Raw genomic sequence first — 16684 nt, forward strand, 5'->3', positions numbered from 1 at the left:
GCTTCTGTGCCTGTTGTTGCAGTCCAGTTAGCTACTATCATGGGATAATGTACTGGTAATAAGAAGATTTTACTCTCGTGTCATGGAATAGTTGATTCCTATGTACCGTGATATCCATATTACAAGTTTTGTTGGAGTAGAACAATGCACGACATCCCTGTGATTCAGTTCTTAGGGGATGAGCGGAAGGTAGTATAAAACACCAAGGAGTGTTGTAATTTTTTATAGCTGAAACAAGGAGTATAGATCATACATGGAGTGCAATATAGATGAGTATAAACATGATTAAATGGGTTACGGTAGGTGAGTAAATTTACATGATTAAACAATATTAAATGATTTACAATACTCCATGATTAGACATGATCACAGGGAGTATAAACATGATCACATGAGTAGGTGAGTACAGATGGAGTATAAAAATGACATCTGAAAGTTTAGGAGTATGTTTTATGCTTGTAGGACTTGCACTGCTGTTTGTAGATGATGCATATTGCTGTTGTTGCTGCTTGAGTATGATTGTTAGAGCTTCCATTTTGTCGAGTTGTGCAGGATCTGATACTTGTTTATTTGAAAACATATTCTAAAATTATGTTCATAAACATTGTATTCTGAGTTATATTACTTCGCTGATAAGATAGTGCCAACATGCACTTTGATTAAGTTTATAATCTTATTACTAAGCATAAAACAAATTAACGTAGATGATGTCTCGCGCGTTGCTGCGAAAACCGCATTAAAAGAAATGTATAAGCATGTAGTTAAAAACAACTAAAATTATTGGAAAAAGGAACAAATGTAAGACTGTTCTCGGTTTAATTTTTCAAAATAATAAAATTTATGAAGTATGTGGAAAAAATGATGTATAAAAAGAACTTTTGAATTGAACTTACGACATAATTTCTTCACAAAAATATGAAGCATGAGCTCTATATTTGTAGTTATTCCAATTCTTTAAGATCGGTACTGATTAGCATGCTATAAACAAAGTGCACTACTTAAAATGCTATATAGTATACTATCAGCTAACACTATACTGTATATCATGTGGCTAATGAGTCAGAAATCAAACTGAACTAAAAAGTGCGTACGCCCAGGAATTAATGGCCAATGCTACGAATCAGCCGGATGATTTCTAACAAATTCATCCGCCTCGTCGGCAGTCTGATCGGGCACCAGTGGCCTTTCGATCCCAGCAACACAGTCCGACATCTTCTCTCCTCTCATCCCATCCACCACACGCATTCATCTGATGCCTGCATCTCCTCTGAAGATGACGATGTTGCAGAGCAACACAACACCCCGTCGTGGTACCTGCGCCTGCGGCACCGGAGTCACCAGTGAGCGCAGCATCGTAGCTCCCAGAGCCAACATTAACCAACATAGAAGAACATTGTTTTTTGATGGATAAAGAGGATGCAACAATCAGATGAAGGAAGCATATAATATTTAGTGTGTTATCCATTATTTCACTCTAAATCCATGTGAAGGAGAGATGCATAAGGTATTTAAAGTGAGGCTAGCATTGGTTGGTCATACAGAGATGGTTCACATGAATGGCCCAACAAGTGCGCACAGATGCACCCTATGTACGTAAATTTGAAGTGGGTGAAGAAAACATGCCTGACAAGGATACCAGAGGGCTTCACATACAAGTATTGTGCTCTTCTTATTCAAAGCATCCATCTCTTGCATTCAATAGATGCACACTATCTTCAAAGGAAACGAAAAATCTGAAATCACCTTTCACTATCTTCAATGTTGAAGTTTCTTCAATGTTGAATTAATGGAACATGAGAGAGAAGAGGGGGAAAAGGACTTAGATATATGTCAAAGGAAAAGAAAAAAAATCACCTTTCACTATCTTCAATGTTGAAGTTCCTTCATAATACCAAAAGACTGAAATCAAGGTTAGTGATTTAACACAACATGCCCATAGTTGTGATCATGTAAGCTTCAAGATTTAAAACCTATAAGAAACCCCTTAAAGAATAAGTGTGAATGGAAGAGAAAATGTGTGGAAGTTTCTTGCATGTGTCAAGTCTGTAGCAACCAGACCTCAAACAGTCTAGTCTCTGGGCATCAGTGTCATCTCTGGATCGGTAATGCTGACATGCACAGTACTTGAGGATTTATAACAGAGTTTCAATCACACACTTATTACATCGAATGTCTCAAAAGAGAACTTATTTCAATAATATGGCTTAAGCCCATCTAAATAAGATAACAGCGGAAGGCTTGGAAGATAAAATGAGTCCATCAACTCCAACGGCATAGCTGAGTGAACGACAACGACCTATGGCACCTTACTCATCATCTGAAAAGTCCGCAACATGATATGTTGCAGCCCGAAATGGGTCAGCACATGAAATATGCTGGCAATGTAACACAAAGAGTAATGAACAGAGTAAATGCTATCACTACATGCATATATGGATGGTGGAAAGCTCTATGGTTAAAGTTTTTGCATAAAGCCAATTTTTCCCTATATCAAAGGAATAAATTTTATTTAACTATCATGGTGGTTGTCAAACATTGAGAAGGTTCTTCCAACTCAATCCAAATTAAGCAATATCACTTAACCCAAACAATTAATTTAGAGTGATGAGATCGACATGATAATCCAAGAACCAGATACTCAAGATGCCCATAACCAGGGACACGACTAACCATGATTAGTTTGTACACTCTGCGGAGGTTTGCGCACTTTTCCCCACGAGACTCGACCTCCTTCGTTAGATTTCTCGCACTACATGGTGTTTGAGAAACGGATGACCGAGACACAGTCTTTCAGAAACATTAACTATTTACTCTGGATGGACAGTTACACATACTTTCCCCTACATCTGCTAGCCCACCACTAAAAGAGGTCATGCAACATACTTAACTATGCTAGAGCCCATAATAGCTTGTGGTTGCACACGAAAGTTTCTAGCATGAATAATCTTATGATCCCTTTGAGCCTGGGTGGCAAACCGTAGGATGATCACGCGGGTACTCCAGAATATCCTAGGACAACACTGGATTCTCCAGGTGCCCTGACAACCACTTGGTACTCCAGGGTGCCTCAACCAATCCACCTAGATGTTTTTTAAGTAGCCACCTTAAGTTAAGCATTAATTAACAATACTCACATATGTCATGGATACACTCACCCAATCCATGTCTACGAGCATAGCATAGCAATCCTGAGCATAACATAGAAGTAACTCCCAAAGATTTGATAATAAAAGGGCAATAGGTTCTACCTCATCATCTACTTCCCAAACCCACATGTTAAACATATCCTAACCATGCAATGTTTGAGGATTGGTACTAATGCATAAAAACTGGGTAATAAAGGGTATGATCAAAGTGTTACTTGGCTTGCTGATTATCCGCAAAACCTAGAGACTCGTAGTAGCACGCTTCGCACTCCGGGAATTCTATCACAAACAAAAAATAGCATACATAAGCACTCAAACTAGAAACACGGGTAAAGCTCAATAAGAAGATCTAACCAGAAAGTTCAACTAAAGAACTTTGGTTTGCAAAAAGAATCAAATCAAACGGAGCAACGAAACTCAAACTACGAAAGAAACAAGAATCGTTTACTAATCTGGACTAAAGTCAAATTTTTCAGTATCAAAATCATGTTCAAGTTGGTTAAAGAGAAAGAGGGCTTCGAGACAAAGATCTAGGCGCTGGTTTCATCTAATTTGGATAAACGAGCGAAAAGATATACTAGATCGAAGATCAGGGCAGAAATCGTGATCGAAAAATAATCGCAAACAAAACCCTGGAAAAAAACGAGACGAACAGGCTAATGAACGAACGTTCGTTGTCTGCGACTAAACGACAAACAATGTTCGTTAAAACAAACGTACGAACGAACGTCCGCTAATTAACTAAATCGAAAAAAACGAACCGATCTATTAAAAAAACAGATCTAGGTTTCTAAAAAATCCGAACGGTTTTTGAAAAAAAAAACGGCGGCGGCGGCAGCATCTACCTCCGGCGAGGCGGGGCGGCATCGGGGGGGGGGGGGCTCCGAGTGGTGGCGCGGCTCCGGCGGGCGGCGGCGAGAGGCGGCGCGGCGAGGGGCGGCGGCGGAGGAGCTGCGTGGCGGCGGTGGCGCTTAGCGGCGTCGACAGCGGCGGGATGCGGTGGCGGGGCGGTGGTGGGTGGCGGAGAGGGGCGGCGACGGCGGGGTACTTATAGGGGGTCGGGGGTGTCCGGCTTGGGGAGGGGGCAACCCCGAGCGGCGACAGCTCGGACTCCGGCGGAGTCCGGCTCGGGCACGCCTGGCGATGGCGGCGGCGCAGGTGGGCCGGCTGGGCCTTCGGCCCAGTTCGGTCTGCGGGACTTTTTTTTTTAATAATTTCACCGAACAGAAAAAAAATTCTAAAAATTCCAAGAACAATTTTCGCCATCTAAATAAAATATTTAGAATAAAGTGAACATTTTTCTGGCCTACGAATGCAATTTTGAAAACATGCATATTTTTCTAATTCAAATAAAATAGCAATAAAAATCCAAACAAAATACTTATTTGATTCTAACATTTTTTTTCTCCAATATTTCTTTTATTTTGGAGAAGTCATTTTATCCTCTCTCTTTTATTTTGACATTGGAAATATTTGGAGAGAAAATGATTAAAACTGAAATGATCCTTTTTTTTCAATATTTGAGTTAACTCAAATATGAAAATAATTGAAATCCCTAACTCTCTCCGTGGGTCCTTGAGTTGCTTCTAATTTCTAGGATCAACCAAAATGCAATAAAATATGATATGCAATGATAACCTATGTATAACATTCTAAATTGAAAATTTGGGATGTTACAAAGTCATTGCAACTTGAGCATGCTAATGTATGATCCGCGTCCTTGACAGGACAAAGAAAACTTCTGCTGCAGAACGCATCAGCTGCAACACTATACCATCATAATCTTATTCAATTTAACACGCAGAAGAACAATAGGCTTGCAGATGTTTATACTTGTGTCAAAGTATTATGCAATGGGTGTGCAATGCAACATGGAGGCATTTCATAGTTGTATTTCGCTTTGCTAAATTATGCGATGTTATTTGCTGGGACTATTATATGTTCGTAGCTAAGCTGTGCTGGCACGGCAAACATGTCGCCGACTCGCTTGAACACCTCTGCTTCCATCCAGCGGCATATGGCATGGGGAACGACGATCTGCATAGGCACAAGCATCGACTGGGTCAAGTGCAAGTACATGTATACTATATCTAAGGTCAGGCAAGGGTGATAGAGCTGATCAACAAAGGCCTAACCGCAGATATGTAAGCAAAGTGAGTGACTAAACTCATGGGCTGACATAAGTGAGGAAAACAGGAGGGTAAAAGGTAAACAATACTCGCAACTACAGATTTCAAGAAGTCAGTAGTTACAGAAACTTCGGATGTTTGAGCAATCCCAGAAGGTACCGTCACATAGTAACTATAGAAAAATACGGTGTTCCTGCCCTCATACATGCATGTGGTAAATATGAGTTTGTAAGAAGCACTCCGTTTCAAAAAAAGTTTGTAAGAAGCATCAGAATTTTCAGAGCATTGTGTTGGTATGCCTCTGACTCATCTTTACAATAGAACATGTTCTAAAAAAAATGCAATCTTCATGTACTTCCTAATTGTGTATGAAATATTAAACTTTGCTAATTAAACACAATACTCACTTGGTCATGCAAAGCAGTTGATTTGTAACCTTTTTGGTGCAAAAAAATCAATTAATATGATTGGGTAGATAAACATGTACTCCCTCCGTCCCATAATATAAGACGTTTTTTGACACTACACTAGTGTCAAAAAGTGTCTTACATTAGGCTGGTCATAGTGGGAAATAACTTAGACTAGTGTCATGCATATGACACTAGTGTAAGTTACTACCTCCATAGTGCAAAGTAACATACTCCCTCCGTCTAGGTGTGTAAGTCATCTTACGGAAACCAAATAATCCCAAAACACTTAGGCGCGGTGCATTAACTTCTACCTCGTTTCTTGTTTCTTGACATATCAACCAATAAGAGATGAGGGATGTGCATGCTTTTAATGACTTGAGACTATCAAACACGACATGCAGTGGTCATTTCATTGCATGCAACACTATTAATTAGCAAATAAACAATAATGTCTCTCGGTTTCCCCTCCTCCTTGGTCACGGTGCACATCCTAAGATGACTTACTCACCTAGACGGAGGGAGTAGTAGTAGTATCATAGATTGCTTCATTTATTATCTCATAGACTCATTTTGTCTCGGAAAGCGCTATGTTACAGTAACATATTATGTTACCACAAGCATCTCTTTCTTCATTAAATACTTGCCACATAAGCAAAATTGTCTTGGGATGTGTTAAGTTACTATCTAAGTTACTCCCTCTACGGCTAGCCTTATGAGACGGAGGGAATAGTAACGAGGGTCAGGGACTCGGGTATTAATCAAGGTGTCCTGCTCAGGCACCTTGTCGAGCACCAGGAGCCTCTCGGTCGCCACGCACCGGCAGGGTCGCTCCTCTCACAACGTAGAATAAGAGCAGAACTCGCGTTACACCCAACTACATGATGATGTAAAGAATTAAAGATGATGCAGAAAACTAATCTGTCGACAAGTTTCATGTCCTGATCCTGGGCATATTGGGAGGCCTTGATCTGCTGCTCGCTGCCACTGTCGCCGCTCCCCATGAATGAGTTTCAGCTTGCGCCAGCGCTGGCTGAAAGCAAAGGATCCAGGCCAGTCGCTACAGTATTGGAGGCAGGGCGGTAAAAGAATTTTATTGGAACTCGGAACTGAAAATAAAATCCGAAAATCATCTTCCGCGAAGGTAAATCCGCGAACCAAGATTTATTCACCATGCTATAGTTCATACAAGAAAAATCACGGTCACACACAAATAGGGAATGAATGGGAACAAATGGAAAGGAGGGAAGCTCCCCTTAGAGAACCCATAGATAACTTGGGTGTCTGTTGGTGGTCGACGGGCATCGCGGTCGCCGCTGATTGATGCCGCAAGGGGGAGGAGATTTAAGCGGACGGGGCCGAGTAGAGAAGACTGCGGTGAAGGAGGGTCACCAGGAGAGGAGAGGTGCCGCGGGCGGAGCTGCGGTCTTAGGTGGCGGCGGAGCGATCTCATAGGAGGGTTGATGATATGAGATTTTTTTTTGAGACGACGATAGCGAGGAGTCGCGAGAGCGAAGACGTACAAACGAAATGAACCACGACCACTGACGTGCCATCGCGACCGCAGAATCCTCTTTAGAGTAGAGAAAACGGGTATAATTGGAAGAAAATAAATGGGTGGAAGGAAGAATAAACGGGGCGGAAAAGGAGGGTGGAGACAAACAAGCGACGTAGGAAGGAGTAGAAAGAGAAAAGAAATTCTATGAGACCAGATCTCACGAGTTAGCAGGTGAGACCCATCCTGATGAATGACACGTGGCATTCACAAATCACAAAGCACCTATCTCACCCCCACTTGAAATAGGGGGGAGATATTAGAAGCTTTGTGATTTGTGAATGACACGTGTCATTCATCAGGACGGGTCTCACCTGCTTTTTATGAGACCTGGTCTCATATAATTTTTTTTCGTCGAAAGAAGATTAGTAAAATGGATTTGTTTTCTTAAAGTCCTTTATTTGTTTCCTTAAAATTCGTTATTTGTTTCCTAAAGCAAATTGCATTGATGAGACGGATGATTGATTGGGTAAGTTAGGAAAGTAAGATCTCTGACTTTTTGTAGGAAAGTAAGATCTCGGTGTGGAAGGTTTGGGCCCCCCACGGTGCAAGTTCTTTGCGTGGCTTGTCCTTCAAAATAGGGTTTGGACATCGGATCGACTGATACGTCGGGGCTGGCCAAACTGTGGTCTATGTCCTCTTTGTAAGCAATGCCAAGAGTCAGCTGCCCATCTCCTTTTCCAATGCCGCTACACCACCCGCATTTGGAATCATATTCTTCCGTGGCTTGGAATGCATCACATCTCTACGGCGGCTTGGCAAACAGTGACCTCGGTGAGAGCATGGTGGAACAACAACCTTCAGATTCGCCTTGGATCCCCTAAAGCGCTCGCCTCCCCGATGATGCTCATCTCATGGGAGATATGGACGGAGCGTAATGCCAGGGTCTTCAGAAACACGGCCATCCCTTCCACGGTTCTTATCAGTAAGATCAAAGCGAAGGTGTCTCTTTGGACGTTGGCGGGTGCGAAGCACATGAGTATTGTAATGCCGCGAGAGTAGACCCCTTATTGTTTTTTCTTTTGGCCGCTTTGTGGCATTTGTTTGAAACTTCCTTCTTAATCAATGAAATGGCAAATCTTTTGCCTTGTTTCAAAAAAAAAGTGTTTGTTTACAAGGAAATGGTGGAAAAAATAAACCGATGGCGTGGTGGGAGGTGAGATGAAAAAACTAGCGAAATAAAACGGTTGAAAGTGATGGGACGAAAATAAACCGTGGATACTATTGTACCAACTCAGACATTAGGAGTAGAGATCAAGTAAACCCCAATAGCTCCCCTGACAAATGCAAATATGTCTGAACTCTTCCTCCTTTTTACCATCTAAAGCGTACAACTTTTTGATTCAAAGGGAGAATGCTCACCCTATCTTTAAGAAGATTTGGTCTGCTGCTGTTATGTTGAGATATAAGATGATCTTCCGGCTCTTGTTATATGATAGGGTCAGCACAAGAGGACTGTTGCCAGGAAATCTTCCCATCTACCTTATGCATGTGAGCTTTGCAATGGTCAAGTGGAGGAAACTGCTTTACACTTGCATCGTCCATTATTCTGGTGCAACAGTCCACAAGCGCCCCTTTGCCCTCGGCTGCTGGAAATGATTATTCCACACAAAAAAAGAGATACATGTGTTTTGAACGATATATTGTTAGCTCTTGCTGGATTGCCAAAGGAAGTAGGCCTGAACTTAATCATTATGGCATGATGGCAGATTTGGATGCACAGAAAGGAGAAGATCTTCAGACACATTAGTCCAAGTCTCACTTCATGGAAAGTTCTGCTACAGCACAAGATCAAGCTCAAATTCAAGAAAGTTTATATCTATTGGATTGAGTCTCACTCGTCAATTATCATGATGGCTCCCAAGCAAGACATTGGTTAGCTTAGAGAGTTTTATTTGCTTCTTTTTGCACATACTTTTCTTCATTAATGAAAAATATACCATAGAACTACGGTCTTTGCCTAAGAAAAGGGGTCTCGTTGGGATGGTTCGCTCGGGAGGATTAATTCCAGTGAGCAGAAACGTCCGCCTGGCGGGGTGAGGATGTTGTTCTCGGACAAACCAATGTCATGACGCTTCGAGCTCCAAATATAATTAAGACATACGGTTTTGACGATTGTATTAGGCCAACTGCAACCGGCTGACGCAAATGGACGCAGATTTGATTTACTTTTTGTCCGTTTGGGTAGGCTAGATGCACGACATCCGGCCTCGTATGCGGATCTCTGCCCTATGCATCCACCCGGCCGACCCATTTGCCCGCTGAGCCAAATTGTGTCCAACAAACATATTTTGTGCAAAAGGAAGCTGGAATTCATGCCGGTCATGCCAGCATACAAAACAAACACATAGTTCATGCCGACATACATGCCAGCAGCGGCATACACGCCAGCATACAAAAAATGCCTCTCGGCTTTGTGCATCTCGACTGTTGTTCATGTTGGCACACATGTCGGCATACAAAATAATCATGTCTCGGTCATAGTTCATGCATCTCGGCCGGGAAGGAGGAGACGGGGTTAGGCGCGTCGGCCTTGGCGCGAGGGCGGAAGGGTTTTGTGGGAGTGGAGAGAATGACGTATGTATGTTTGTACTAGAGACGGGCGGGCCAGAGGAGGAAGGGAAGGACGTTTGTGGGCATGCACGCGGAGGTAAACCCAGCCCAAACTTAGGCCAAAATGGGTTCAAACCGATCGAAGAAGAAAACGGACAGATGTTCATTTGCGTCGCCGAACACATACAAAAATAATGTGTCGCCGCGTTGGAGTTGGCCTTTACCCCGGTGATGTAGCCCACCTATCATGGAGTCGTGGCTGTGGTGATGGTACTACTACCTGCTACCTAGTCGTGCGCCACCCACCCTAACGTCGTGAACAAGTGGCTGTCGTGCGCGCGCCTTTACCCCGGAACCGAATGAACGGAGCCGGCCGTACGTTCTCTCCGTCGTAGTGCTCCTATAGCTCGTTACGGAGCGTGCCATCGCCGTCGAGTCCTGGTACTGGTAGCAGCAGTAAGTTGCTGCCAGCCGGCAGCCATATAGGTCAGGTTCCGGAACGTACTCCGTAGATGCAGCGTGCAGAGGTTGAGACTTGAGAGTTGAAAGCTATGGGCTGGCGCACACCGACCAACACAAACAAATTCATTCACTCTAAAAAGCGCGGCGCGAGAGTAAGAGAGGGAGGCCCCCACCTCCGACAAGCGTGCAGTGCACCGCCTCTTCTTTGCGGTGTGCAGCTGGACTCTGTCCCGGGCGCCATCAGTGCGATCCATCCATACGCAGGCGCAGACGGTGACGGTCAGAACTCAGAGCCACCACAGTCCGCACGGCCCCAGGGAAGTTACGCGCCTTTACTTTGGAGCCCGTAGCTCGCGAATGGAATCCAATACGAGATGACTTGTGTTTTTCAATCGAAGAAAAGGGGAGAGGAGCTTCTTTTGCTCAATCTTTCCGTGACGACCGACAAAAAAGTTGGCGTCGTCCATGGTTACTACCACCACACCCATCAATCAACGGAATGGAAAGCGGATCGACCGGTAGCAGGGAAAAATGAAAGGAGGGAGATGAGATGAGATGAAACAATTCATTATCAAAATTGCCTTGGAGCATCCTTTGATCAGATCTGTGTGCCCACCGTCGCCGATGGACGGGAACGGGACTCGGCTAGACTAGCATCATCTGGAACAAGAGGTCGTTCCAGATGTCTATGGGGCCGGGCAGGCACCAATGGATGCAGTCGTTGTAGAGCTGCACCTTCTCGTTGGGCCAGTGGCCGTACCGGCTGGGGTGCCCGTCGGGCCGCATCAGCATGGCCGCCGTGGCGTCCATGAGCATCAGCCGGAGCCCCTTGGGCCGCGCCGCCTTCTCCGCCGCGCGGTACTCCTCCATCTGCGCCGTGTAGAACTGCAGGTCGCGCCCCTCCATCACCGTCTGGTTGCTCCGGATCGGCTCCGTCCGCTTGCAGTTGCCGCCCTGGTCCCACGTTCCGTTCTCGAAGTGCGACATGGGCGACAGCATCCGCACGATCACCCGCCCCTTGACGCCGTCCAGGGCGTTGATCGCCCGCAGCGCCACGCGCCACGCCTTGCGCTGCGAGTAGTAGAGCGTCAGGTCCGGCACGCCGTACTGCCGGCTGCAGAAGCTGCACCCGATCAGCCGCCGCTTCTCGTAGAAGAGCGAGGGGCGGGAGAACCAGTTGGCCGCCGACACCAGCACGTAGTCGAACCGGGGCACCTGCGACACCCACTTGTCGTCCGGCTCGTCCAGGTAGAGGCTGTAGTGCCCCGTGTGCGCCGGGTCGTCGTGGTCGGGCTCCCGCGCGCGCACCAGGAACGGCGACCAGAACATGTTGATGGTGAAGTTGTAGGCCCGGTAGTAGTACACCTTGTTCTGGTCCGTCGGGTTCGCCGAGATGTCCTTGGGATACGCGACCTGCAATCCCATTTGTTCCGCCTCAAAGGTCAATCCAGTGCGCAAACATCTCTCTCACTTCACTCAGGACAGGAGAATGAAAAACGTAGGAGTGAGTACCTGTGAGAGGAGGCAGAGCAAGGACTGCATATGGTTGCGAGCCAGGGAGTCCCCGACGAAGGCCAGGGACTTGTGGCGGACGAACTGCAGGAACTGGACCGGGTCGAAGCGCGGCAGCTCGCAGCCGGACGGCCTCCACCGCCACTTGAGGAAGCCGAGGTCCGGGCGGCCGTACTTGAGGCAGTTCTGGTGCTCCTGGATCATGCCGCACGTCTTGTGGTTGTAGTAGGGCGCCTCCGCGTCGGGCACCCACTCGCCGCGGAAGATGTCGCAGTACTTCATCACGCTCACCACCGGCGTGGAGGAGGCCAGCTTGGTGGCGCGCGGCACGCCGACGCCGCCGAGCCCAAAGTACTGTGCGTTGGTCAGGAGGATGAGGATGGCCAGCGCCGAGAAGTAGACCGGCACCGGCCCGAACAGGACCTTCAGCAGGAGATGGAGCTTCATCTCCTCTCCCACCCGCTGCCTATCTAGCTCCTACTCTACGTACAACACCTATCTACTTTACAACCTGCAGCAATTCGCAAGCAAGCAAGGAGAGAAAGACCATGGATATCTATCTAACTTGGTACTACACGAAGAAGAAAGAAGCAAGAGGGAAGAGGCAGCATCACACGAGGAAGGGGATGATGGATGAATGGCTTTTTTTGCCTTTGCCGGGCGGTGCTTGCTTTGCGGACCCTGTCTCTCTCTCGGCTATCTCTGCGGGTGCGAGGAGATGAGGTGCCGCTTCTTGAAGGCGGTGGACGCGGAGGAGAAGAGAGTAGGTGCGCGGTTCATTTCAATATTGACAGGTGGGCTCGCCGAGGAACATGTCTGTCTTTTCCCGTATTATATACTTACTCGCAACGCAATGCAATGTAACCTAACGCTGCCTTGTGTTGCGTGCGACTATTGATTATGCTACCCACCATGGGCACCACGTACTCGCATGACCTCTGTTGGGCCGTCGCGTGCCATTTGCCAGTCGAGCTGTGAACCGGGATGTCATGGACGGGGGATCGGGTCATGCTCGTGCATCATGCGGTGCACGCAAAATTTCGTGTTTTGACCCTTTCGTGAAACAAAATCGAGATCTGACCCCAGTCTGAAAATATTTCAGGATTTGACCCTTTTGCCTACCACCAAGAGGCCCGGCGGTAGGATCGTATAGCCTACCACCGAACATTGCGGCGGTAGCAAACTTTTCCACGTCAGCGCCGATAACTGCCGCCGTTCCCCCCGTCACACCCTACCGCCGCCCCGCCCGGCGGTAGGTTGTCTGAACCTACCGTCAGAGTCTCCGGCGGTAGGGTGTGGACATATATAAACCGCGGGCCGGCCGCCCCCACCCATTTCTCCCCCACCCAGCCGCCCCCCACCACGAAGAACAGAGCAAAACTGCTCAAAGTCGCCCTCTCTCATCCCCTCCGATCTTCCTCGTTTCTTGACGGATTTTGCGGATCGAGATGGCCCCGAAGAAAGAAAAGTAAGCTCTTTCATTCCCTCCAACAAGTTTTAATCAAACACCTTCCGATTCGTCGCATTATTCGTTTGAAATCACTCCTATTAGATTTTTTTTAACCCTAGGATTGATTTAGGTTGATTCTAGATGTTATATTGTGTTAGATTTGAACTATATGATGGATGATGCATGTTCCTATGCTATGGTTGTGTTAACATGAACCCTAGTTCATAATTGATTTGAATGGTTTTTTTTATATGATGGATGATGCATGTTCCTATGCTAAGATGCAAGTATTGGATGCTATGATGAAAGTATTGGATGATGCAAATATTTGATATATTTGTTATATGTAGTATATGAATCCTCAAGATGAATCCTAGTTCATTTTTTTAACATGGTGATTGCAAGTATTTGTTATATGTAGTATATGAATCCTCAAGATGAACCCTAGTTCATTTTTTTGACAAGGTGATTGCAAGTATTTGGATGATGCAAGTATTTTATTTAGTTATTGATATATGTACTGTATTTAGTTCATAATAATCTTGATATATGATTATTCAAAGATTGTGTAAAGTATTTAGGTTCAATTTTTGTTATGCATCGATGTGTTTCGTAGTTAATGTTGAACTCTAGTTCATGTTGAAAAATCTTTTGATGTGCTTGTGCAATTCTTTTAGGAGGCCACCTCTTGCGGACGACATCGGCACAAAGTACACAATGCTTGACCCTAGGTTCGACAAGCATCACCGTGCCCGTTTCATTGAGAATGGAGTGGTAATTAGCATTTTAAACCAAATCTTTCGAAATGATGAAAACAAGTTGCTAACTATTATGTCCATGCTAATTATGCTTTGGTTATTGATTTTCACAGATGCTGCCGCCACTACGGATGAGGGCTCATAAGCCGACGGTTAAGATGGAGTACGACGATCGGTACGCACCGTTCTTCAGGAGAGCCTGACTATTGGGTTTCGTCCTGCAGTTCAAGCGTAAGCCGTCGACGCTCGTTCACTCAGCTCTCACGGCTTTGATCGACCGGTGGCGGCCAGAGACGCACAGCTTTCATCTTCCATCGGGGAGATGAGCGTGACCCTCGAGGATTGGGCGATGATTACGGCACTACCGCTGGAGGTTCGTCCTCTCACAGGAAGAGTGGAGAGGGCAAACTGGCCCGAGAGGGTTGTCAGCCTCATCGGCGACTGCCCCGCCGCTAAGAGCAACCGGACTTCCGGCATACCGCTGCGATGGCTCCTCGAGCACCGGAGGAAGTGCCCGGAAGATGCCGAGCCCCGGGTGGTGGAGCAGTACGCCAGGGCCTACCTGTGGTAAATTCTCACGGAGGTAGTGTTTCCGGACTGCTCCGGGAACTCTGCCCTATGGATGTATCTCGACTTCCTGAAGGATTGGGATGCGGGGTACAGCTGGGGGGCCGCCGGACTTGCCTACCTATACCATTCGGTAAGTGAATATCACTTTCTTTCAAATATCATACGTGTGTTGATTTATATTTTGACATCTTATCATCTATACTTGGTTGGTAGCTTGACGACGCGACCCAGAGAGCGGAAGTCTCGTCCGGTATGTGTTGATGTGTGTGGGGCCTCTCCATTTGGATGTGGGAGCGAATCCCGGTGGGCCGTCCGGAGAAGATGTGCTCGCGTGCATGGACGAACTATGGAGGAGATGACGAAGATGATCGGAACCCGACCGTCGCATACGCTTGGGACGTGGTGCGTGTCTACATGGGCGAATCAAAGGCCTTGTACAAGGTCTTCAGCAACGAGCTTGATGCTCTCACGCCTTTACAGGTATAAGAACTACATTTTCACTTGAGCTTACCATTGTTTTGAGACCATTTTCACTTGAGCTTACCATTGTTTGGTTATAGGTTACTTGGCGGTCGTATAGTGATGATCGACAGTGGGGGTTCGAGCTGAACAGCATGTGCAAGCAGGACCGGCTGCTCTTCCGGTGCATCGTGCCCATGATTTGTGTCTATGCCGTGAGTACCACTTGCCACAGCGCGTTGCCGCACAATTTGGTAAGACGCAACACACACCGCCAGCCGGCATCGTCCGCGATACCGGTGGCTACGACCTACACCTGTGAGTACCACAAGCCGTCCTCATCGATTCTAAGTTCTTGTTTGATGCTTTACATTCATAAAAGAAGGGTGTTTTACATTCTTTCTTACGCATTGCAGGATGAGTAGGCAGAAGAATCAATCAATCACAGATTGGGAAGCCGAACATGCGAGATACGTGAAGGAATGAAACGAGTGGAAAATACGCAAAGACACGGAGAGGAGAGTGATTGACTGGGACGCGTACGAGGATCACATGTTGTGGTATGATGATGGCATCAAGCATCGTGTGCGTCTGAGGCCCCAGTGGACGACAGCAGATGCCGAAGACCTGTTCGATGACGCCTCAGAGAATGAAGCCTACAACGAGAGCATCAGCCAGCTTCAAGGCGGGTTTAGGGAGTACGGACCCCTCATGAACAGAGTGGTATGTTGTTTTTACCTCTTTCGAACCGACGGTTGGATGAAATCAGCTTTTCATGCTATTGACTCATTTTATTACTTTGCAGTCTTCGGAGCTGAACAAAAGCATTTTTCATGCCTCTGATGCGCTTAGTGGTGTCCCCGGGACTCGAGCTAGCGAGAATAAGTTGAGGGAAACGGTGAAGGTAATACGGAGTTCATTTTTGTTATCATTGGACATTGGAGAATTTAACATATTCTTCTGTTATCACTGCAGAAATACGTCAACAAAGCACGCCGGCTTGTGGGCCTGCTTGGGTGCGCTACAAACACCGAGGATGTTTTTCCTCCTGCACTGATGCGTAGCCGATGTGTTTTTCCTCCTGCTTGGATAACGAGGACCGAATGTCGAAGAGGGGAAGGAAGGACCGAAGTTGCTGCCGTGTCGTTGAACTTGCTCGTGAAACTGTTTGCATATTTGCTTCGTGAACCATATGAATTTGCTCGTGAAGCTGTTTCGTTAACTTGCTATGTACCGAACCTACCTTATTTTTAGATTTGTGGTGTATCGAACCTACCTTATTTATAGTTCTGTGGTGTGTGCATCATATATCATACATTGTGTGCTTTATATGTCATACATATGCTGTTTAAATGTTGTATGCCAAAAATTAAAGCCAAAAGAAGTTAGAAGGAGCAAAAAATTGCACACAAAGGCACCATACCGCCATAGTATGCGGCGGTAGCCGGCCGCGACCTACCGCCAACATGCCCGGCGGTAGGGTTCCTCCCCCCCCCCCCCCACGCCGATCTTCTGTGACCAAAAAATCGACAACCGCAGCGGTAGGGTTACGCAGCCTACCGCCAGGGCGCTCGGCGGTAGCACCCTACCGCCCATGCCCTTGGCGGTAGGCCGCGCAACCCTACCACTGCGTTGCTCGATTTTTTGGTCACAGAAGATTGGCGTGGGGGGAGGCATCCTACC

At 46.4% G+C, this 16684-nt stretch overlaps 1 protein-coding gene across 1 annotated transcript; it reads right to left on the reverse strand.

The window, feature by feature from the left end:
• Positions 1-10803: 10803 nt before the first annotated feature.
• Positions 10804-12695, reverse strand: LOC123070241 (protein trichome birefringence-like 19). Its single transcript, XM_044493338.1, has 2 exons — positions 11765-12695; positions 10804-11665 (listed from the first exon to the last, which is right to left on the reverse strand). The coding sequence occupies exons 1-2, from the start codon at positions 12209-12211 to the stop codon at positions 10898-10900; spliced, it is 1215 nt and encodes a 404-aa protein (XP_044349273.1). The 5' UTR covers positions 12212-12695; the 3' UTR covers positions 10804-10897.
• Between the last annotated feature and the right edge of the window lie 3989 nt (positions 12696-16684).

The sequence above is a fragment of the Triticum aestivum genome, chromosome 3B (assembly GCF_018294505.1).
Source record: "Triticum aestivum cultivar Chinese Spring chromosome 3B, IWGSC CS RefSeq v2.1, whole genome shotgun sequence".
Taxonomy (NCBI): Eukaryota; Viridiplantae; Streptophyta; class Magnoliopsida; order Poales; family Poaceae; genus Triticum; species Triticum aestivum.